The sequence below is a fragment of the Cyanistes caeruleus genome, chromosome 9 (assembly GCF_971803275.1).
Source record: "Cyanistes caeruleus chromosome 9, bCyaCae1.hap1.1, whole genome shotgun sequence".
Lineage (NCBI taxonomy): Eukaryota > Metazoa > Chordata > Aves > Passeriformes > Paridae > Cyanistes > Cyanistes caeruleus.
This window is the reverse complement of record NC_141709.1, coordinates 21,602,546-21,627,189: the sequence shown is the minus strand read 5'-3', so window position 1 is coordinate 21,627,189 and position 24,644 is coordinate 21,602,546. Positions and strand designations below refer to the sequence as shown.

Here is a 24,644-nt window from a genome sequence, read left to right as displayed (position 1 = left end):
ATCTTACCCGTGCTTGAATAGTGCATCATCTCTCCAAAAAGTTGTTGGCTTCTTTTATTTTTTCCACTGCTTTATTTCCTCATTTGAGCAGGTGTATAATATCTCATAGTAACTGGATGATGATCCAACTGTTAAAGATATTCCATCAGCAAAGAAGAGCTCTATTTGAAGCATCATTTTGATGTATTGCTCATCATTTTGAAGTGAACATCCAAAATTTATCTTATATTTTTCCTATATAATGGCTGTAGCCATACTGAAATATCAGGAGTATTTTCCCCTGTGTTGTTTGGTTTTTGTTTATTTGTTTGTTTGTGGGGTTTTTTTGTTTTTTTTTTTGTGATTTGGGTTTTCTTTTTTTTTTAGTTTTTTTGAAAAAGCTGATATTGAAACCTTGAAGGGTTGCATTTTGGAGTTTATCTTCCCAGTGAAAATTAAAGTTGACACAGGGCTTATGTGACCTTATGCCCAATACATATGCATTTATTTTATGAATGTTCTTCGTGAGTCTAAGGGCACTACTTGCAGAAAGTGAGATTTTGCTCTGTAAGAGAAACAAAACCACAGGCACACATTTGTTCTCGCTGTGTGAGAAATTAATGTTGCCTGATGGCTTCCCAGTTTTTTGAGTGTGTGCTAAAGGTTAGATAGGATGAAGGCTTAATTACGATGTACTTAATATTTATGGCTTCATTCACTGAAGCTTTGTCCCGTTTACATTGAAGGGATTTTTATCTACAAAGCTCATGCCACTACGGCAAGCAAACTTGAGACATTTTAAGGTAAGGGTATTGTCTTTTGTGAGAAAAGTAGTTTACTTCCAGTTGGATGAAAACTACATTATTACTTCATGTTTTGATTTAAATTAAAGGGTTGGGGTTTTTTTTGTTTTATTTTTTAATAATTTAATTGTCAAGATAACTTACCATTCATTTCAATTGCATTTTAAACTTTGGTGGAGTGCATGTGTAATTGTATCCAAAAGTGACATTAGGTTTTTCCTCCTAGCAGTAAATAGAATGAGGGGATGCTGCTGTTTGGTTGCTATTCAGTTAAGCAAATGCATCAAATAGGATGAACTTGTTGTACTGTTTGGGGTGGTCTTTCATTTCTGTTTAGTTCTGGATAAGCAGAGTAATTTAAAAATTTTTATTCTTTTTTTTTTCTTCTCTTTTTTTCTCTTTTATTTTTTTCTGCGCTGAAAGCACTTAGATGACTTTGGAAAAAGAAATTTGTGTGAATTGATATAGGAAACACTAAAGCTGAATGTTTAACTTTTCTGAGGAGACAAGAAGAGACACAGAGCTGGAAAAAAAGAGGAGAACGTTTTCTGTGTTACCTCCTTATGCTGGATAACATTGGAGAAGGATTTCTGGGGGAGTTTCTTTTCAATGATGATTGATTATTTGGTTTCCTATGCCGGCTGTTGCCCACATTTTTCACATATTTTTGCTCATTCTTATTATTACCTGCAGAGGGAGCTTGTATATGAGATAATCAGAGTAATCAAGGCATTCAGGGCTGAATTGTTTCCAGTAAGTACAATTTCATTTCACAGTGCCTTCTCTGTTATGCAGAGCAGAAAGGCTCTGCAAAACAGCTTTTAAAAAGGCTGTCCATCAGTAACAGCAAATCACAGTGGACAAAGATTTTAAAACATCAATAAGCACAAGCCAACTTAAAATAATACTTCATAATTCAAAGAAGTGCCTTTTTATCAGAAGTTTAAAAAGGAGGTGAGGAGAGCAAGTCTTGCCAGTCGCGGTACAAGAGGACAGTTCTGGTATTCTGTATGACGGGAAGCAGATTTTTGTTGCATAAACTGTCTTCTCAGATTCTAAAAATGTCATGTCAGCCTGAGAGAGACAGCAGAGTACTTTCAGGTCTTTGCCACATCTTGTGCAGAGTAGCGTGGTAGCCAAAAAGCAGTAGGTAAGTATTTTCTATTTACGCAAGCAGTGTTATGGATCACAGTCACGGTGACTGCTGATGAAAGGCTAACTCTTCATTTTGCTTTTTCTCTATTTAAAATATAAAGAGGTGAATGAATTTCATTCAAATTGATGAATTGATACAGTCAGGGGCTAAAGCAGGCAAACATTTGTAAGGATTTCTGTCGTAAGCTTTAATAAATGCGAACAACAAAGAGCAAGGAATATCTTAACCTAAGTTTATTTGTAAATTGTAACTTGAAATCTAGCTTGAAGAATCAGATATTTGTATTTTAGGTAGTAATATTTCATTAATTTAGCACAATGAAAGAAAGCATCTGGTGTATTGCAGGCTTTATAATTTGTATTGTAGTTACCTGGATGATGAAAGTGTGTGATCCTTCAAAAAGTTAAGACTTCAGAGAAGAAAACAATTCATGTATAATACAGTTTCACTTGCTGAGCAAGAAGCGTAATAGATGGTACTTGAATGAATTCTGTACTATTTTCTCTGGAAAAATGGTGGTAGTCATTTCACTTTAAAATATTTCAGTAAATTTAAAGATGATTTGCTATGATATTGTTAGGAAATAAAGCAGTATGTATGCACGTTCCATAAAAGAGAAACAGCTTTCTGTAATACGCTCTCCTGTAATAAATCTGTGGTGTAAATTGGTCAAAGAGTTGATTTTTTTTTTTTCTTTTTTGTTAGTTTAAACAAACTGAACTTTAAACTTAATATACATTCAGCCTGATGTGGTTTTAGGAGTTTAGTTTGGATTTTCCTTTTAAACACCAGGAAAGATTTACCATATCTAAAAGAGTAGTAACTCTGTGTCAATTTATTATTTATACTGGCTAATCCTTTCTAATGTGAAAAGTCAGCTTGTTATTGTAACACCAAATGGCCCTCTAAGTAGGGAAACAGTTAAGTAGATCTCCTGTAATAGGTTGTTGTCTAATAAAGAGATTTATGGTATTGGCAAGGGCTATTGTATAGGTATTACCCTCTCACAGCATGATCATGTATTATCTTAACAACTCAGTGCCACATTTACGTCGAGCATTTTCATAACGGGGTAAGAATATTAGCCACAGCAATTACACCCCAATAGGATTATAATGGTAAGATTTAAAGAAAATAGATAAATTATGTCTTTCATGGAGATTTTGGTAGGTGCTAGGAGTTGAAAAGTCATACCATCCTTTTTGCATGGGAAAATACTGATGTGTAAGTCATGATGAAGAAAGAGGTTTGTTAATTTAATCTTGTTGAGGAATTGTAGAGAGGCAAGGACATAATCTTTCTTTACACAGTCTGTCTTTTTCTTTCCTGGTGAAGTAGGGATGTTTCAGAAGTTCCTCTCCGTGGAGGCTGCCATACAATATGAGAATCAAGACGTATATGTAACTTTAGTTCTGTTGTGAGGATAATGCATCTGCGATTAAGACATATTTTTAACAGCCTTGTATTTTAAAGGTAGAACAATGGTAATTTACATGCTACATTGGAAGAGCCCACTTGAATAAAATCATGTAATTTTTTTGTTTCAGCTGTAGTGGAACACATTTTCTCTTTCACTAGTGCCAGGTTTTTATGGTGATAAGTAACTTAGATAATTTTTTAAATTACTGCAAGCAACAAAAGTGACAATAATGTCATACTTGTACAATATTCATGTAAGTGACATTCAAGCTGTTCCTTAATTCTTGAAATTTTCCATCTGGTTTTTAAAGAAACAAAAAAGTGAGATGTATTAATACTCACTTAATTGGCAGAAGCAATGTTCCAATCACATTTAATAAAACTAAATTATGTTTTGTCAATAAAAAAAAACACTTATGGGGACTAACTGAACAAAATACATTAGGTTATATAGTCATTTATGAATAAAACTGCAATGAGTAGCACAGCAGTCTGCATGGCAGAGTATGATGAAACAGCTACATATGTTAAGAAGATACCTTGAGCTATAATTCAGTAAATACTGAAATAGTGAGTGTATAACCAAAAAAAATACCTTTCTTTCCGATTTCCTGTACCAAAATTAGAACAAGGTAAATCCAAATCAAGAAAATATATAGATGGCAATTTTTATTGTATAAGGAACTTCCAGTACATGTTCCATATATTGTAGACAGGCAGTGGTAGTATTGGTTAAATTTGTAAGACACAACATTTCCTGGATGCTTTGGATTAATTCTGTGTGTGAGAGTTTCTAGAGAAAGATTCTGTACCCATCTGTTTTAAATTGTTATTGATCATCAGAGAAAAGATGTACATGTTTCTTTTGACATGATATATTCCACTTCTGAAAATGTGCTAGGAGAAGTTGCCCATGGATTTAAATGTGGGGTTTTTTGTGGTTTACTGGAAAATAACTGGGACCTCAAAGCTGCTTTAAAGCAAATACTCAAAACTTTGTTATTTTTCTAATCGTGGTAGCAGTGTATGGCTTCATCTGTGACCAATAGCCCATGCATGTTGTATCTAGTGCAAAATTCTGGAACTTTGACTTTAGTTTTGTGTTCAGAGGAAGAATAACATTTTCTATTTTAGACAGACTCCTGTAGGTTCTTAGGTTGGCTTCACATTTCATTCATTTTGAACTGTGGAAAGCGATCGTATCTTTTGTCTGTAAGTAAAAAGAAGATACAAAAGGATGAATGTTACCCCCAGTGAATGTGGAGCTCCAGCCGATTTAAGAGCGTGAACTGTGACTGCATTGTTGAGGGCAGCGCTTGGCTTGTTATACCCAAGCTAAGAAGAAGCCAGTACTTAGAATAAAAGGGTGAATAATGCATAAAAATTCAGTAAGAGGTAAAGCATTTTATCTGTGCTTTAATATTACAAGTATTTATAATTAATTTAAAAAGTATTAAAATAGAATACAGTGGATTTGTTTGACACGTATTTATCATTTAAAAAGTTGTCTAATGTTTTAGAATACAATTTCTACTTTTGAAAGAGGAAAATATATGCAGAAATATTCTTACCAAATTGTTAGCCTTATGTGCTCTCCTGAAACATATTCACAATGTGTATATATAACTGTGAGATAGATTTACCATTTTTCTTTTTGTACAAATGCCATAATGAATGGCCTCTTAAAATCAGTATTCTTCTGTTTGCAGGACAACAAATCAAAGCACAAATCCACAGTGTAGTCATTTTACTTGTAGCGTGCATTAGAAAAGAAGCCACACTAAGTCATACTTAACTGCCCACAGACAAGTAACCCTGAAGAAGGGGCAAGTCTTCTTCCGTCTTTTTTATTATTATTTATATCTCTTTGTCTGTTTGGAGCAGCCATGCTGTTATGACTAATAAAGCTTTTGTATTTGGCAAATGGGAGGCAAGTAATCAGCAGTTCTTGGCTCATGACTGAAAAATCTGCTGAACAGAGCACATAAAGCCAATATAACCTTTCAGGTATACCTGTGAATAAAATTCTTCCTTATGCTTCTGTCACCTGTATAGAATTTGTATATCCTTCCTGCATCTTAATTTCTAATGGTATTATTTCTGATTACAGTGGGTTTTGGTCAGTGGCATGATGAGCAAGTGCTGCTTGAACAGACTTTAACTTAAAAATACAAATATAAGAATATAGGGACAAACAGTGAAGTCAGCATCTTTCTGCTTTCTATCTAATTACTAGCCAATTGAAAAATAGGATTTATTTTAATTATATTTAGCTTAATATCCCCCCAGCATGTGATTTATCGCTAGGATTCCATAGTCAGTAAATTTCTTAGTTCTTACATGTTTTCTACAGAAAATCACTCAATATATGAAACAATTATTTAAAACAATTCTTTTTATTCAATACAATTTTACGTATAAAAAGAAAGTTGCCAAAGTCCTACTGTTAATTGAATGAGACGCAAATAAATGAAAATTTTTTAAGTAGGTCTGCTGGAAGATGTCCAGTAATTTATTTCTGTTTGTATTTTAAATAGATACATAGTAACCAATGCACCAAATAAAGCTGTAGCATTAACAGATTATTAAAACTAATTGGTAAGGGTTTACAACAAATACGTGGGACAGTGAGAAAATTTGCTGCTATTTCAGTGGTGTGGTTAAGCAGTTTGCACAACTGTGTTCACAACCTCTGCAAAGCTGAGGGATAGGATTAATATATCCTTTATTACAGCCATTATTTAAGTTACCTAAAAGAAATCTGTTCAGATCTTGTGCATATATGAAATATTAGCTGCTGCTATACTAAATGAGTAAGTATGCTGAGTGGAATTTCGGTGGGGCTCACAGATGCTGTAAAGGAGTAGCTCCTGGAATCGTACTCTAAACATTCAGTCAAGCTCATATGACCATTGAACAAGTTGTGGTTTTACTGCAGTGCTGGTGAAACACTGAATGCTAATGTATACAAGAGATTTCCACCCCTTCCCACCCTCCTCAAAAAAAAAAAAAAAAGGAACAGCTTTATTATGATAGGTTTGTGACTTGCAGCTCTCTGGTGGCATGGGCTGTGACATCCTGCATGCAGTGTCTCTGCCATAGCTGCAACTTGGGTCTGGAAAAGTAAGAGTCCTTCTGTCCTGCAGGTTCACATTCTTGGCTTTATTCTCTCAGTTGCTCCATGATAAAATGAAGGTGTAATTAGGATTAATTTAGCTAATCATCATGAACTGGAGGTGGTCCCATCTGCCCTTCCCCCTGAAAACCTGCCCGCGATACATGAGTGCGATCGTTGTGAGAGTGCAGGGGGAGCTTTGTGTGTGCTGTCTGCAGATGAAGATCCTTGGAAACCAGGTTTGTCCTTTTTCTGTTATTCACAGTCAAAAAGTCAAAATCTCCATTTTAATGAAGACATTTCAAAGAACAGACGGGCTGAGAAAGATATTGTATTTCTTTACATGCTCCTTCCTCTTAAACATGGAAGAACCCTTAGGCTATAAATTAAAGTGTTTTACCCTGTGTAGTTGATCTCAGGCTGCCCAGTCGCCATGAAGACTTAAAGTTTAAAAAAAAAAAGAATTGTAAATGGCTTGACAGTTTCATGTTTTTCAGTCCACGGTTATCTTTTGTCCCCCTCATGTCCTGTTTTTGTCAATATTTTCCATTCACCTAGGAACTATAGCAAGTGGGAGGAAAAGTAACTTGAAAGAATGTAGTTATGCCAGAGATGCATTTTCATGTGGGAACCTTTATAATCCCTTCATGTAAATGACATTTACTATGGAAACAGTAAGAGCTCTTCATAGAAGAAAGGTTCATCCCGTACTCTGTAGGAAACAGTGATTTACTTATCTCCCATCCTGGAAAGGGCACACCTGTGTGCTGGGGCTGGGGGAGGCTTTGGCCATGCTCCCTGTGCAGGGCTGCAGGGGAATGGTGGGAAGCTTGCAGTGGCGTGTCTGGAGCCCGTGTGGTTTTATGATTGTGTTGGAAATGGAGCCACCGTAGCGGACAGGAGTATTTTGCATTTTAAATTTTGCCTGGTAGAGTATTGTTTCCTTTTTTTCTTTCCTCAAGTTGGATTCTCAGGTGTTCTTTAGTTTTAGTGAATTTCAGGGAGGGATCATCCCAGTGCAGCAGCTGGGGTCACAGGCGATGCACATAGTTTTGCTGGCTGGATTCCAGAATATTTCCATTTTCCTTTAAACTGAAGCAAGAAGAGATGTAGATTTTCGTTATTTCAAAACCTTCATATTGGTAAACTTTGTTGACGAGTCTTGTAAAATTTAAAATTGTTTTGCAATGTTTGTTACTATCTCTACCACATTCTTAAAAATTAATTGTCTGCTTGAATAGTGTTTCCCAATCAACTTGAATTATTGATGTTTCGGTCCTTAGTGGAAGAGCAGTAGTACTTTTCCTCCCACACCACAGCCTGTTCAACCCCAGTTTAATGAGTTATGCCAATACCTATAATAAAATTATAACACACACAAAAAATAAATCAGAATTATGGCTTATTGGGTGGGGCTAAAAATGGGAATTGGGAAATGGACTTGTGTGTAAGGTAAGGTTTTAGGAAATTGGTGCTCTGTGGATGTTGAAGTAATCAGTAGCTACTGTTTGGAAGTTAAAACTGTTAGTGGCCATTGCAAGATAAATACCTTCCTAGACAGAAATGTGAGATTCAGTAGCATATTTAAATATTTGAAAATAGTTAGATGAATGTATTTCTAATTTTAGCTATCTTAAGCTGTTCTTAGGCACTGTGTGTTTTACAAATATTTTCAAAAGTGAATTAAATAATAACAAGGTTTTATGAATCCTAGATAATCTAATCTGCTCATGAATGTGTATATACTTGAGTACACATACGTCTGAGTCTTTATTAAAATACTACTTACTTAAAAATAAAAAGTGTCCAGTTTATCTTGTGATAAAATTGTGAGATCCGGAGAAGAAATGTGTTCAGAGTCATGGATGAAGGTCACTGCTGGCCTGGAAGAGCCTGTTTTCCTTAATTCTGCTCTTAGCTGGCTGGACCGTACAGCTACATGTTCTGGTTAGTAAATAATAACACTCTGGAAAAGCTAAAAATTGGTATTTGTTTAGCTGTTGTAAAATAATACTGTCACAGTGAATTTATTTTTGGTTTTGGAGACAAGAAATCATTGGGGTGAAATCTCTAGCTGTTGAAAACTTCCACTGTGCTTGCTACAAGTTCTTCTTGTATTGTACACCATGGTAGTCTTAGACTAGATATTTTTATTTTTAAAGCCTTATAAAGCTACTATTTTTAGGTAAAAAAATGTCGAATCACCTTTTGACTGAAGAGGTATTAAAATAAAACTGAGTAACTTTTGGATAGCATGTTGATAACCAAGCAGTGACAGGTGAAGTGTTCTGTCATGCCTCTGTCACTTTTCACATATCTGAGAAGATGGACCTTTAGGTTGACTTGTTTTTTTTCTGTCCATTTTCATCTGTATTTTTCATCCTCCTCTCTTGCTTTTTGTCTTCCAGAAATAAAATCTTAGCTCAGCCCAATAGTGACCCGTAAGTAAGCTGTACACTTATTACTGTCACAACCTCTTCTGGATTTGATTTTTAGAGAAACAAACAAACAAACAAAAAATTACCAGAATGGGCAGTGGATGTGTTGAAATTGTGGTCAGTTTTTAAAAATTAATATTATTATTATTATGACACTGTGCAATCATTAGCCACTTATAGAACATTGCAGTGTCACTGTGAAATCATCAGTAATTTATAGAAAATGATTATTTGCAGCATGGCAAATATTTCGAAATATTTGTGTGTGGGTAAGAGATGCAGCCATACATCTCATTGCACATTGTGTGTGCCGGCCCTTCTTGTAGCACTGAGTGTCCACTGGTTCTCTGTCTCCACATTTATTACTGCTCTGACTCAGTTGTCCAGAGAGTTTTGTGGACTCTGGTGTAGATTGGTGGGCTTTTCACATGGATTCAGAAGCAAATCGTTGCAGTCCGTGTAGCTCGCAGTTGTGTCCTGGAGAGGAGTACGTTCCGTGTGCTGGGGTGTGGGAGTGCAGCAGCTGATCCTAAATGCCGGCAGGCCGCTTGAAGGAAATCAAATTACGCTCAGATATTTTATGTGAGCAGGTCTTTCCCTTCTCTGTGCGGTGCTGTGTGTTTTCTGATCCCGATTCACTCGCGTTCCTTCGCTGCCAGCCTTGTTCTGCTCCTCGTTCCGCGGCCGGGCAGGGTGACCTGCCCGCTCTGCGCGGCTCCTGTCCGCAGGCCTTCCCTGTCCATCTGCTGCCTTGCTTCTTCACCCTACCCAAGGGCTTTCCCGCTTCCTCTGCACTCCAGACTAGCTGGGGGGAATGCCGTCTTCCCGCTCTGCCTGCTCACTTGCTTTTTTATTTTTTTCCCTTCTTTTTATTCCCTTTTTTCCCCCGGCCCCATGGTGTGACTCCCACGGATTTCTGGTGAGTAACTGGCAGCACGAGGGAGTCTACCTGATGATGATGATGATTTCATTGTGCATCTGATTTGCAATCTATTGCAGAAGTGCCTGTAATGCTGACTGCTGTTATTTAGTGTTAGGATTTTAAAATATCAAATACATAGAGCGCAAGTTAAATCAAGGTGGCTTGCTGAACATGTGTATAAATTGCAGGGTTTTGTGAGTGTGAAGGTTTGGCACAATACATTATCTTTGGGCAGGATGTGAAATCTGGTGATCTAGATGAAATTCGGAGTTTTTGAGATTGCTGAAGGAGAAGCTGGTAAAATGGTATGCATTTTCTTAACAGGGACGGCTTCTCTTAAATTTGCTTTCTATCTGTTGAGCTGTCAGCCAGTCTGTCACTGAAGGCTTAAAGCTATATTCATGAAGAAAAGAGTTTTCTGGATTTCAAAGAAAATGCTATTTTTGTTAAAAGTAGCAATCAGACCAAAAGGTTAGACTATCATCAAAGTGTCTGTAAAAATATGCTTAAGACCCCGTTCTGTTCTTGGCTGTCGGAAGAGACGATGACTTGTAAATTGCCTTTCATAAAAGTGAGTTTGATTTAAGGTATTAATAAAATCTAAATTTGTGCATTCTGGCTGTGGGGACGGAAGATTTTAATTTAGTGAAATGCCAGGACAATTTTTTTGTGCTCAGTTTGATGAGTGTTATGTGAGAATTCCATCTTACTAAATTAGGGCAGACATATATATTACAGTGTTTACAAACTGTTATGATTACAACCTGTTAAATTTCATATTTAATATTCAGTCATCTTTGAGCAAAAAAGTCACCTCATTTTTGTCTCAGCGCTGTTGAATTCTTGTGTTAGAATAGATTAAATTGCAAGTGTTAATCTAAGTAACTGTGGAAAGTTGTGACCTGGATTTGAAATAGCCATGAGACTATCACAGCAGCAGTAAATCTTCCAGAAAATGTAAGGCTGGCACATGGCGAGGATATGTCTGATGTGAGAATTAGAGTGCGGGTGGAGGGAGGGCCTGAAAAGAAAATCGTGTGCCAATATAATTTTATTCTAAACTAAAAAAAAGGAGAAATTATCACTTTAATATAAAGCTGTGTTTTTAAAGGCAGCACACAGTAACTTAATAAAAACTTATTCTAAAACGGTAATCTAAAATTCAAGCTGTATTTAAGAAAGACTATTTGTGGCACTGAGACACCTGGCTCTTAATCGTCATGTGCTTCCTCTGGCAACAGTGATTCCAATCTTTGAAATATGTATGGGAATTTCAGGTGCAAACTTCAGCAAGAAGAAACCATCAGTTTGAGGAAAAGTAGATACTAAATGTACCTCCCTTTTGGTTTAGGCTTTTTCCTACTGTCCTTTAATGACTGCTTTTCTCTCAGCTAAGCCTGGCTTCAGCCCTTGTCCTGGGTACTTTTAAAGCCTGATATCATCAAAAGGCCCCAGTGTTAGTTGTCAGGCACTGGTATTGCTGGAATCTTTTATGGTCTTACTGCTTTGATTTTCTTCATCTCTTAGAATGTGTCAAATAAGAATGTGGGCAATGTCAGAAGAATATGATAATAGTAATTTTTAAAGCAATGCTTTGACTTAAAAAATAATGTTAAAACAATCCCGTTCAAGCAAATCATAATGTTAATCAGGGGACATAAACTGATTATTAAAACCAGCGTATTAAATAATTTCTAAATATATATTTGATACAGTTTGCTGTTCTTTTCTATGAATGAGTGTTTTTTATACAAATTTATTCTTTCATGAAGGAAATAAATGAGCTTGCAGATACTGGCCCACGTGTCCACACGACAAAATTATCTCGGGCGCTATAAAAAGGTATTCAAAGTGTTATATCTATTTTGCAATGTTGACTATTGATTGTTTTTAATTTCTAAAAAATACTAGGGTAGTAGGCTTCTGCAGTGAGAGCCCGAACTACTTTACCTCTCTAGGTTTTTTTTAAAAGCTAGAATATGACTTTTTTCATTTTCTTCACTCCAGAGGAGGGTGATTGGCAGGCTCTGGCATTCAGCTGTCCACAGCTGAACTGCAGGGCTTGAGTTGCCTTGGCAGGGCTGCAAGTAAAAGTTTGTGCCGCTTTTGCCAACTGTGTTCTTGGCTCAAGCTGATGTTACACGTCTCTCGACTCCAAAGCATGCTCATTTGCCAAATTCTACCTAAAAATGTATGCTGGAATTCCTAATTAAATAAACCCCCCGATATTTGTTTTACTCCTTGGAAAGGCACGCATTCTTTCACAGTAGATGGTCCTTTGGTAGAAATACAAATAAAAATTTAAAAAGCCCAAGGTGGATTAGAAAATTGTAACTGGTATTAGGAGAGAAATTTTCTCTTGCAAACAGATTAGTAGCTTTGGTTTCTTCTAAGTATTGAAATTATGTGACTTTACCAGGTTCATACCTGAATTTCTTTGCATATATGCATTTTTTTTGTTTATTTTTCAAGTATTTTGAAAATTGTTGCACTACAAAGAATAATAGCAGTTATTATATAACTATATATAATATATATTAATATATATTTATATATATTAATAACTATATATATCAATATAATAATATATATATATTAATATATAATTTCATTGGGTTTTCCAGCTAGTTAGCATTATAGCTACCTTATTGTTGCCGTAAGCTGAAGTTACCAGTTGAAAGATAAAGGTATAATTTATGCCAAACCAGTCTGGAAGCTTTTTCAGAAGACTGATAGCAACTGCTTTTATACATATTGCTATGTAAAATGCTTATTAATGTTAGCAGATGTTGCACTTTAATCCCCCAGAATGATTGTTTGGTAGCAGCAGGAGATTTATTAAGCTTGAGTTGTGTGAAATTGTGTGTGCATAAGCTGCTATTTAGATTGTAAAAATGCCATTGAAAACTGTAAAAAAGTTCTAACTGTAATTGGCAGAGAGGTATTAGCTGTTTTAAAAGAAGTATATGTGTACCACTGGCCCTTTTGCTATAACCTCTTTATCATTTATCTTCTTGTATTAATGTCACTGAATTATTAATTCATGAGCAGGGTTGGATAGGGTGAAGGCACTATTTAAATATGTGTGGCACATGTATCCTTATCGCTGGAGACATGAAAAGAGTCATTTTGTGTTATCTATAAAATGGAAAGGACATTTAAAAATTTCATTTACGGTAATCCACTTCACTTCCCAGTAAAACACCTAGATTATTGCTACTATAATATAATGTTCTTATTAGAATTTTGTAATCTTTCGACTCTCTCACTTATAAATACTGTTGATAGACAAATGTAGACTTACTTTTTTTCATTAGTTGCACATACAGTTCATGAACTGCAGCAGAATGTATGAAGAGCAGGGTTTTAGTAAAAAGCAATTCTCTTTAATTTCTAGTAAAAGAGCACAAAATAAAAGCCAGTAAGCATTTATAATCATGAAAGGCTAAAGAAATTATCATCTAAAATCATAACGTAACCTAATTAAAGAAAAATAGGATATTTTCCAAAGTAACAGTGTCATTGTCACATTTAGCCATCAAGAGCTATATTATTTAAAAGAAATTGTAAATGTGTGTTTTTGGTCTGCTTGATGAAACCACAGAATATCAGAGGTCACATTGCTGCTAAAAAATGTGTTAAAAATGTATCTTAAATTTCATCTGTGCTGTATGGATGATTAAAAAAAAATTGAAATGTACAGGAAATATAATATTTTCAGTCACTCCAATGGAAAGAGTTCATTCTCTTGAATACTTTAAAAAGTGTTCTTTCTTTTTAAAAATTCTTTGCATGAAAGCAATTTCAGGGTACTTTGTCCTCAAGTGCTTGCGGTGGCTGGCATAGCAGTGCTGGAGATAACTCATATTCCATTTTGTTTAATATTTAAAATATATCACTTCACACTTCCCTTTTCACCATGCATGGAAGAGACCTTCACTATTTCCACAATGCATGGGGAGTTTTTCTTTTTTTCCTCTTCAGGCATTTCTCTGCAGAAGAGAAAATGTTATGTAGGCTGCTAGGGAGAAGAGTTGTAAACAGTGGTACATACAAGTAGAAGGAGCCTTCCTGCCCAATTATAATTTAGAGTTCTTCTTGCTTGTAACTTCTCCAAATGTAATCATTATAGTTGCCTGACTTAGACTTTCTACAACAGAAGTAAAAAGTAACTGAAATAATTTTTATTTTTCTAATATAGTTTGAATAAATAAGAAAGCCAAGTGTTCCTCAACTGCAAGAATTTTGCAGCTCTGATGAATGATGGGTACTTATTCAGCTGTCTTGCATAGTTAAGAATAGTCATCCTAATGTTCATTGCTTATTAAATTGTACAAGAAAATACTCTTAACTGCAGCACTATTGCACTATTATATACCTCGGTAACTTGTATGTCCTTGCAGAGTCCATCATCCAGTAAGGGCTCTGAGCTTTGTTTCACTGTAGAATCAGGCTCTTTCTGAATAAATCCTGTAGATTTATTTGCCAAATTTATTGCATATGTTTCTCACATCCTTGATGATGTGCAAGCAGTAGGTGTGTAATTCAGTAGTATATTTGTGTGTAGGTGCAGGGAAGAGCAATGCTGTCATACAGGGCTTCTCACATTTAAGTTCTTGTCTTGATTGTATATGAGAAAAGCCAGTTACAAGGGCAGAAAACCAAGGAGGCTGTTGATTTTTATTTCATGGTTTTAGAGTTTTCAACATTCTAAGTGCTACTGGTAGGTAAAAGTGGTGAACATGAAATATATGTCTTCTGGCACTGCCTGCTATTTTTTTTTTTTGGAGGACACAGAAGTCCTCCAAAGGCTTACATAAATTCAGTGGGATTTCTACCTGTTAGTCATACTTGCCTGGAGAATCTCTTGTCTGCTTAGAAAGCAGTTAAAGACTTCTTCCCTTCTTCTGTTGTCAAAACTAAAAAATTTTGTTGTGGCTCATGGCCAAGTATGGGATAGTAGTACACAGCACTTCTCAGGTTTCTATGCAAGAAATGAGCCACTTCCTTTTAACAACTAAATGGTTTGTAAATGGTTTGGAAAATTCAGCTTTATGGAATTACTCCTGGAAGTTTGTTTGGTGGTGGTGATTTTTAATGGAACTAGAATGTGGTCTTCTAAATGTCCTGACCATCAGGCTGCTGGAAAGAAAACACTACTCTCTGATCGTGGTAATATTAGTAGTGCTTCAGAGAAAAGAAACAAACCTAGGAATAATGTAAGAAGGGGTTATTTGAAAGAAGAAAAAGAAAAATGCTTAAGTACAGCATGTTTTAAAACATGGTTAAAAGCATGCATTATTATTGAAATGGTCTTTCATAAAATGCATCATTGTGATGCTATGATAAATTCTAATACTTGAGCATATGATGGAAGAAATATTTAAAATTTCCTTTCTCCTGCTCTCTCTATATAGTCACAGTTTTTTCACTTTTCTTTACATGCTTATCTGATGTATTTTATCCTAGATTATCTCATTGCTCCCAAGAAAACCCTTTTGGTAGTATTGATAACCTAATATATGACAGGTTTTGGTCATTATTATTTCATTTAGTGGTCATATGTATAGACCAAGAGGGAATCTGAATATTGATTTCATTGAATGGCTAGTAACAATGATTTATGAGTCACAGATTCCGTGCAGTGAGCCAAACACAGCAGAGATTACATCTTAGATGCCACCATTGATTTTGATTCATATTTCACTGCACAATGATTAGGCCATGGTCTCACAGATGTTAATGTTAGAACAATATTCCTCTCTAGGCAAAGATCTTCCCAAACTACACTCAGTGCATGGTGTCTGTATTTATATGCCCACTGCTTCTGACTTGTAAAAATGGTAAATATTTTTCAGTTGCTTATAAAGAGTTGGCATTTCTCTGATAACAAAGGGTTTTGATAGAATTTCTTTAAATAATCAAAAGTGATTTTGCTGCACACTCAAGCTTGTTCCTGAAACTGGAACAATGTAATTTATATTGAATACAGACGACATAATATGATCATAAATACAATTGATAGAAAATGGATGCTTTAAAATGAATGTTAAACTAGCAGCTTCATGAATCTTTTTGATAATATTCCTTGGCACGTGCCCAGAAAAAAAGTTTTCAGTGTAGTAGTTTCCAGGGAATTGGTGCTACCAAACTGAGGTCTGTGCTTGAATATCAAATGCCGAGGCTGCAGCACAGCCATTCCCCAAGAGGTCCAATGTATTGGGGCTATACAGCCCCCATTAGCCAGGTTATAGCATGGCTAAAAGTGCTGTACATGCATGATAAAAATGTGTTCTTGTCTGCTCTTGCCTGTAACTTGATTTTATTTTGGAAGTTAGTAATGCGTGGGTGTTTTGCTGGCTCTGTGCTGGTCTCTGGAGTTGTCTTATTTCAGTGTCAGCTGTAAAAGACAGAATCATAGAACAGTTTGGATTGGAAAGGACCTTAAATTATCATCTAGTTCCAGCCCCCCTTCCATGGCCAGGGACCCCTGCTGCCAGACCAGGTTGCCCAAAGCCCCATCCAACCTGGTCTTAAATGTTCCCATGGATGTGGCATCGGGAACCCTGTTCCAGTGCTTCACCACTCTCACACTGAAGAGAAACTTCCAAACATCTACTCTAGATTTACCCTCTTTCAATTTAAAGCCTTTCCCCCTTGTCCTATCACAAGGGGGAATTGCAGTCCCCTTTAAAAGTCCCTTTCCAGCTCTCATGTGTCCCTTTAGCTACTAGAAAGCTACTATAAGGTCTCCCCAGGATCTTCTCTTCTCCAGGCTCTCTCAGCCCCAGCTCTCACCCTGTTTGCATGGGAAAGGTGCTCCAGCCCTTTGATCATCTTTGTGGCCTCCTCTGGAGCTCCTCCAAAGGTCCACATAATTCTTATCTTGGGGGCCCCAGAGCTAGGTTCAGGACTCAGGATCAGAACTCATCTCCCTGCCTAAGGCCAGGGTCTAGTGGCCATAAAGCAGATCAGGTGTGTTGAAATCCTTGCAGTCAATTAGAGAAGCACCATGTCACCTCACAGGTACCGACATGTCTGACCACAGTCCCAGGACTTAGTTCTGTTTGTTTTGTTTTTCAGTCTACTTCCACTTCAAACAAGTTCTTAGCTGTGAAAAACAGTGGAGGGGAAAAAAAAAAAAAAAAAAGAAAAAAAAAAAAAGAAGAGATCAGCTAAGTGGCATAACAGCTTTGAGAAATACGGGCCTTTGCGAAGCCTTGTCAAGGCTGTCAACCAACAGTTTCCTGTCTTACAAGACTGCTGTGTCTTTGGTTGATGTTAGTCTAGTGATTTATTTTTTTCCAAGGGAAAAAAAATGAGATCTTTAATATAAATAGATTATTTTGTGGATTTGTCTTTTCTGAGAAGTTTGAAAAGCCTTTGAATTTTCTTCAGCTGTTACAATTGCTTCTTTAAGTCTGTCATATGGTTCTCAGTGTTTTTGTAAAGATACTCATTATTTTCTTGTTTATTTTTGATGTTCATAAAATCTGTCCTACATAGGTTTGAAATTGAGAGCTATTTGTTTTGCAGTTTAATGAAGAGAATGGCAAACAGCCTCAGACTGTGCCTCTGGTGTCCACAGTGATCAGCATATTTAACATGCTCAGCATGACACTAAGATATTACAGCCGATAACAGTTGTAATTGACTTACAGCATCCCTTTCCCTCCCCCCTTCTTTGGATGGTGGGGATTTATCTTTGAGTCCCCAGGAAGCTGTAGTGACACAGAGGGCAGAAGTGGTGGAAAGGTTTTGCCTGCGCTGCTTGTGTCGAGGTGGTCTCATGTAGCAGCACGGTGTCAATTCAGGTGAGATACAGGGAATTCGCAATGAGGATTGAGTGACACCCCCTGTCCGCCCCCAATCCCCCTTGATTCTGAGCATTTATCAAAGGCAAAAAGAGAAATTCAGACTTGGCAAAAGGAGAGTGCCTGGAGCCAAAAAAAGCCATTCTTATTAGCGCTAGCAAAGGTTTACTTTGCTGGCTTATTGAATGAAAACTCCCTTGAGTGTCCAGGCTTTATCCTGTGTTAACAAGGGGCAAAGCTGGCTTGCTGGGAATGACTGCTGTGTACTGTGTGTGTAAAACATGGGAGTGAGGCCAAGCTGAATTAGAGTGGGAGAAAGGAAAATCTTTGTCTTTTCCTCTTAAATCCTATTTATTTTCTCTGTGAATGGTTGTGGTAGACCACTGAAGTCCTGGGGACTGATGGACTAAATTGTGATGTTGCACTGGCAAAATCTCGTCAGTGCCCTGTCTAGTGTCATGTCTTGCATAGGTAGATGGGATATTCTGAATGATACATTACATGGAAAAGCTGGGAACTCAGGCTGGGATGGGGTCAATGGTTTTGGGGTCTTTGTCAATTTTAGGGTGTTCATTTATTGCTCACTGTTTTAGGCATTCATCAGGCATGAGCGTGTAACCTCAGAGCACAATGCAGCTGAATGCATTGAAGTAATTTTTTTGTAGCAAGATTGGATGACCTTGGTCAAGTCTTGTTCCTACTGTATTGTTCTTTTCCCTCATACTGTATTCTTTCCATGTAAGTTGGTAAGAAATGTTTTGGGTTAGAAATCCAATGTTCACGGTGACTGTTAATAGGAACTGTTGAATACAGAAGTGTAGATAAGACTCCCTGCTACATTTTGAGCATTAAATTGTTTTTAATGGAAATATTTGTTAGCCATTTTAGATGGATCAGAGTTAGCCTTTCCTTTCACCCTGCAATATGCAGCTGGTTCTATCAGAGCAGATCAGGCATTGCTTGTTTACCTTAGGTAGTAGAAGGAAGCTAACTAGATCAGCACTGTCTTGATTGTTGTCAGGGTTTTTTTTTTGTAGGATCTCATAGCTAAAACTCATAACCAGACTTTCTACAATCTGGTACTGTAGCACCAATGTGGAGTTATTAATGCAAATCAAGTTTTGAATAAGCATATTGAAAACTTAGGAATAAGTCATGTTGAATGCGTATCTGAAGATACGTTCTTTGTTGGAAGCTAGAGCTGGATCTTGTTGCAGATATGTAGAAAATGGCTTATAAACAGTATTAGTCTCATTTGAGTATTTTACTAATTCGTCTTAGACAGTTTTACTAATCACACTTCACTAATTAAATTCCTGTGTTACAGATTATAGTAAGTTTAACTTTTTGCTTTTTTTAAAATTGGAAAAGCCTCATGATGGGAAAGCACGTGGGCACATGATTTCTCAGGAGACTAAGTAGTCTATTATATTGTATGAATATATATCTACTCACCCTTGCCTTCTCATCCCCCTCCTTTCCTCTGCAGAATGGCTCATATATATTACAGAATTACTCAGTTTCATAAACTGGGTTATGAAAGGCAGTGGGGGTGCTGCATGTGTGGCAAGGTAGGTCACACAGGATTTATAAGAAGGACTGCCTGGTCCTGCTAGTTCCTTGCCATGTATGAGCTCTGCAGCTATGCCTGATGTTCCCTACCTCTCTGTGCCTCATCATCTGTAAAGCTAGTATAAATTTTATTTCTGTAATAGGGATGTTAAAGCTTCACTGAGGTTGCAAGTGCTCTGCGGTGTTTCTAAAATGATTTGGAAAATTAAGCACTATACTCTAAAATACATCAGCATTAGTCTGAATGACTTTTAGCTGAAGAAAAACATCCTTGCTTAGCTGGAAAGATCTCTGTGTTCTCCGTTGTCTTAATTGCCTGAAAAGCTGGATAGGACAGGAGGGGAAAGGCAGCTTTTGAGCATGCTGTGTCAGTTGTCCGGAAGCTCTTAAAAGACCCTTTTTTGGCTTTTGAAAATAAAACCTTGGGAAGGTTAAACAGAGTAGAGTTGGGACGCGGCAGTCCTTTAGAGGTCTTTCTCTTCAAAGATAAAAGTATTTCAAGGAGCATGCTTGGAGCAGCTTCCTCTTATCTCTGGGGTGCTCTTGAGCAATGTTGCAGGGAGAGGGATGGCCAGCAGTGGCATGTATTCTGCAGCGGTCGTGTTCCGTCTGTAAGAAGTTTCAGAAGCACAGAAGAACAAGGAAGCGAGGCAGGGGCACTGAGATATTCGGGACTTGGAGCACAGCTTATGAATACAGTATGAAGAGATGTCCAGTACCTTTGCAGTGTTACAGGTTTGAACATTAACATTTCTATTCCTGATCTAGCCTTCTTTAAGAGTGCATATGAGAAGAATCTTAACAAGGTGAACCACTCTACTTCCAGCAGGGGGTTGTTTTTTTTCCCTGTGGGAGATTGCAGTATGGCCCAGAGGTAGGGATTTAAGTTACAACTGAAATTTTCTGGGCAGCTTTTATTGCACTCTGAAATTCAAGCAAGATTTTGCTCTAGGGAGTTTCTCTCTGCCCCACCCACAAGCTGAAGCAGTCAGCGATGCAGAGAAAAGGTCTGAAGGGAAATAACTTATTTGTGCAGGACAGCCCCTCGCTGTGGTCTCCTTTTTCTGTTTACAAAGAAGTAACTTAATACATCTTTTCCTGCTTCTACTGGTTTGGTTTGGGATTTGTTGTTGTTGTTGCGAGATGCCACCGACGGTCTCTGTATCACTGATAGATGGATGGTCAGGAGGATGTGGCTGACAGCAGTGTCTTTAGTCCGAGTGCTCTCTGGCTCCAGCTCATGTCTGGATGCCTTTCTCAGGTTGAGCTTTTGTTATGCTGATGAATGGTTGGAACTGCACTGTTCTTTTACTTGGAGCCACACAGAGATTCTCAAATACTGAGGCTCCATTAAAATTTGTTTGCTGTGAACATGTTAACTTACTCAAAAGAAAAGAAACAAACCCAAACCCTATTGCATCAGTTTTCAAACAGTGTTTCATTTTTTCTTGGGTTTTTAGATAAACATGTGTTACCGATAATCTGGTAGGGGCTGGTTAGTTTATTTTGAATTCTTTTTGCAGGAGCACACTGAGTTAAATTCTATGTCTGTAGGCTACAGCAATCTAAAGAGAACAATATATTACACAAAACCCTTAAAATTGTCCTCTAAAGTGCTCGCAATTTCTTCTTAATTGAATAGTTTCTGCTGGTTTTGGTATTACAAAGGCATCAATATATTTTCAGAAACTGCAGGTCCTTATGAAAGTGGCTAAGTCAGTTTAGAAGGTCAGGAACTCTTACTCAAAAAAACAAAAAGCAAAAGCAAAGTGTTTGGCATATGTTTTGTAACTATTTCCTTGGGAAATGCTGAGACTTACTGCAAGTGATGCTTTGATTATTGGTTTTATTTTTGACATAACTCTTTCCTCTCCCCTCCAATTTAAAAAGGCCCACAAGGAAGTGATGACTTTGAGGATGATGAAGCACAGGGATGTCACTATCCGGTTGAAGCTGAAGAAAGATACCTCAAAACCTGGGAGTGCAGTGATATGTTATAGAAATAAAAACTTGAGTCTCAGGAAGTCCAAATCTTCTGGACAGACTGGGAGCAATCATAAGGCTGATTTAATTTCACTTTTAGCCATTATTATTCATCATGTATTCTCTTGGATTATTCTGATTGCTTACTGAAATTACGCTGATTAGTCTGTAGTGTGTGTGAAATAGTTTTATGATTTTTCCTTTGGGTGCTGCAGGTGAAAAATTAATCCAAACTCTTCCCAAGATTCTAGCTGAACTATCTCCAGGGCTTTTTTTTGGAGATTGTGGTGGCAATATTTTCTTCTTAACTCAGCAGGAGCTCCTTTGCAATTTTAATTTCTGCTAAATGCAGTGCATCCTTTATGGACTTTTAGATTTATTTTCTCGTAGCAACAAAAGAGTCTCAGCCCACTGTAAAGGATCTAGAGCTGGAATGTGACTGTCTCTTCATAACTGCTTCGGGGCTGTCCTGTGTCACCATCTCAATTCAGGTCACACCTTGTTCCTCAGGGCTCACGGGCGTGTGCCAGGGAGAGCCACGCGCTGCCCGTCCTGAGCTCGCTTTGCTGTTGCCTGCTTCTTGTTGAAATGTGTGTGGAAAAAAAAGTGCCTGTGACTAAAGAGCACCTGTCTGTAGCTGGAAATTGGAAAAAGAGATCATTTTTTACGTATCAATAAACATAAAATCATATGGCCTCAGATGTCAGTTTTCTTTCTGTGTGAGGAATCGCAAGCACACTTGTGTTGTGAGAGGGATGCCTCCAGTTCTCTAAAAGAGGGGCTGAGTAAAGAAACCTGCTTGGCTATTTAATAATCTCCACAGATACACCGCCTTCATTGAGAGCCAGAGAAATTGTTCTATAACATTTTCTGTTAATTCCCACCTTTTTCTCCTTGTGGGAAAAAAATGAGTGTCAGTCTTGTTGCTGTTCGTGTGCTCAGGGAACAAACTTTATCATCGATTACGATTAACGTTGACTAATATACACTCTCTACTTCTAAAAATGATCAACATTTCATAGAATTTCTTTATCTGGCATTTTGTGCTCTTCATCCTTTCCACTTCTCCTTGCCAAAAGGGTAAATGTATTTTTAAAGCCCTTAACATGCTCTAGTACTCATAAGAATCATAAGTGGCCCTTGGATCCTGCCACTTAAATTTTTACACAGTCATTGTTACAAGGTTTTAAAGTAACATTAATTTCAGATATCTCAGCAAAACATCCACACAGTCCTGTGCTTTCATCCTGGAAAGACCAGGCCAATGTGACACAGGGCTCAGCCCTTTGCATCTATGATTGCTGCAGCGTTCAGTGTTCTCCAGAGTTGTTTCATATATCTGTAATATGTAGAGCCAGCTTTCTACTTAAAAATAATCTGTTCTTCACTGGATGTTAATTTTTCTCTAGCTTCCCAAACTCTAATAGTCAGGGCTGAAGCATGACCTAGCTTCTCACAGTGAGATATGGAAGAGGATGTGTGTAGTTACTCAGCTGGCTGGTGAGAGAATAGAGTCATTAGCAAAAGGGAGCACTCTGCTGTCAAATCTTCTACCACAGCTACTGCACTCTATCACTGTAATTATATTTTTCAAATGCAAATTATAGCTTTAAGAATTCTTCCTTTGGTACATCGTTTACAGGAGCAGTTCAGTCCGTATTTCTCAGTACAAGACAAATTTTGTCTGAGGCTAAGGACAGGAGAAGGTCTCATCCATTGTTTATTCCCTTTTCTCTGAAGATGTTTATTGTGTAGAAATACAGTTAACTGTGCAGTCATATGAAGAAGCTGCCTCACCAAACAGGGTATTTTGTCAGCAAAGCAGCTGTTACTGCCTCTCTCATCCAAGGAGGGCAATCTTTGTGTGGCATGAGGGGAACGCCAGGACCATGGCAGGGACCAGACCTGCTCAGCCTTCCTGCTGGGAGGAGTTGCTGTGTTGTTCTCAGCCATTCCATATTTCAAATCCCCAAGAAATATGGTAGTGCCCTAGATTTAATTTTACTGTGATTCTTTGAGGTAGAAAAATGCAGGTTGTGGCAGATTTGTGGAGTCAGAAAAGCTTAGCTGACACATCTACAGGTTCAGTTCCATATATTCGCTGCAGATGTTCTCCTGTTGGTTTGTTATTTTTTCATGTGTCTTAGTGCAAATACATCAATAACACTCATGCTTTCAACTTTAACATGTATCATTATTTAGCATTGTGCTTAGTGATCACTGACCTTGAGAGATAACATCCCAAAACCCTGCCAAATTCCCAGATACAGTGCAGGTGTACTCTCAGTTTTTACTAAAAATTTCCGTCTTCGTGTGAAGTAAAATTTGGTATTTCAAATTATTTGTGTTCAGGTACTGATAGATTTTTTTTTCTCCTTTTCTTCCAAATCCTCTGCTACTCCAGGTATGAAGATGAATAATGCAGACCACTGGTTTCGATGATGCTGGGCTTTTATAACTGGATTCATTAAGGAATACAAAGAAAATTCTTACAGGGATCAATAATGGTGTCTTCTGGCTGCAGAATGCAAAGTTTTTGGTTTCTGCTCATTATCAGCTTCCTGCAGTGTACTGAAGGTAAGCTTTAGTTTATTTTTTACTTGGGTTTGCAGATGAGTTAAATGGACTGTACAATTAATTTCTGTTAGATAACTTGAAGTTTGAGGATGACAAGCTAAATGTATCTGTAGCATATTCTAGGTTTAATTTATAAGACTCCAATTGTCCCTTTTTAATGAAGAAAAGAAGAAAATAGGTTTTTTTCAGGTTTGATAGTGTCATATATTGAAATTGAAATGCAGTGTTCAGGCAACTGAAGTATTAATAGCCTTGATTGGTAGGTGCCTTATTTTTGGATTCTTCCTGTTTATCCTTTCTTTTCTATTCTCATTGCACAACCATTTAGAAGAAATGTATGGATATGTTAAATGTGGTATAAAACAACTAAATGAAATACCCGTTTTACTTTTCTAATTTGGCTCACTGAAAACGAAATGGCAAACACTTCATTAAGATTAGTGCTATGCAAGTTAAATTTCAGGAAATAAAACTCAAAGTTCATACAGAAATAGCATCTACTTGAAAATATTTTTGCTTTTTTTAGAAAAAGGAAAAATACTTCACTGCTATCAAATGTGCTTAAAATAGCTGTTAAATTAAAGAGATGAGGAAGGAAAGATTTTTTCAAGAGGTTGCGTTATCTATTCTTCATCTGTTTTTTTTCATAAACTACACTTCATCCAGCTAGTCAGTCTCCACAGCTGTTTTTGTGGCCCTTTTAATAAAGAGAGGAACACAAATGAATGAAGAGGAAAACACCACTTATGAATTCTTAATTGCAAATATTCATATAGAACTTGAGGCTATTTTGGGGTGCAAGCATTTTGATTGCGTAGATTGCAGGTGAAAAGATCAGTTTAGTAATAAAATAGCATCTGCATGCC

General features: G+C 37.1%; 1 protein-coding gene across 48 annotated transcripts in view; it reads left to right on the top strand.

Moving 5' to 3' along the window:
• The window catches only part of ADGRL2 (adhesion G protein-coupled receptor L2), a 389,866-nt gene that overhangs the window by 241,058 nt on the left and 124,164 nt on the right, over positions 1-24,644 (top strand). For all 48 annotated transcript variants that reach the window (XM_086901649.1, XM_023932664.2, XM_086901653.1 and 45 more), the window contains one exon: positions 23,606-23,778. In XM_086901649.1, the coding sequence (XP_086757775.1) occupies positions 23,706-23,778 (73 nt within the window). In that variant the 5' untranslated portion in view covers positions 23,606-23,705. The remainder of the gene's footprint in view (positions 1-23,605; positions 23,779-24,644) is intronic.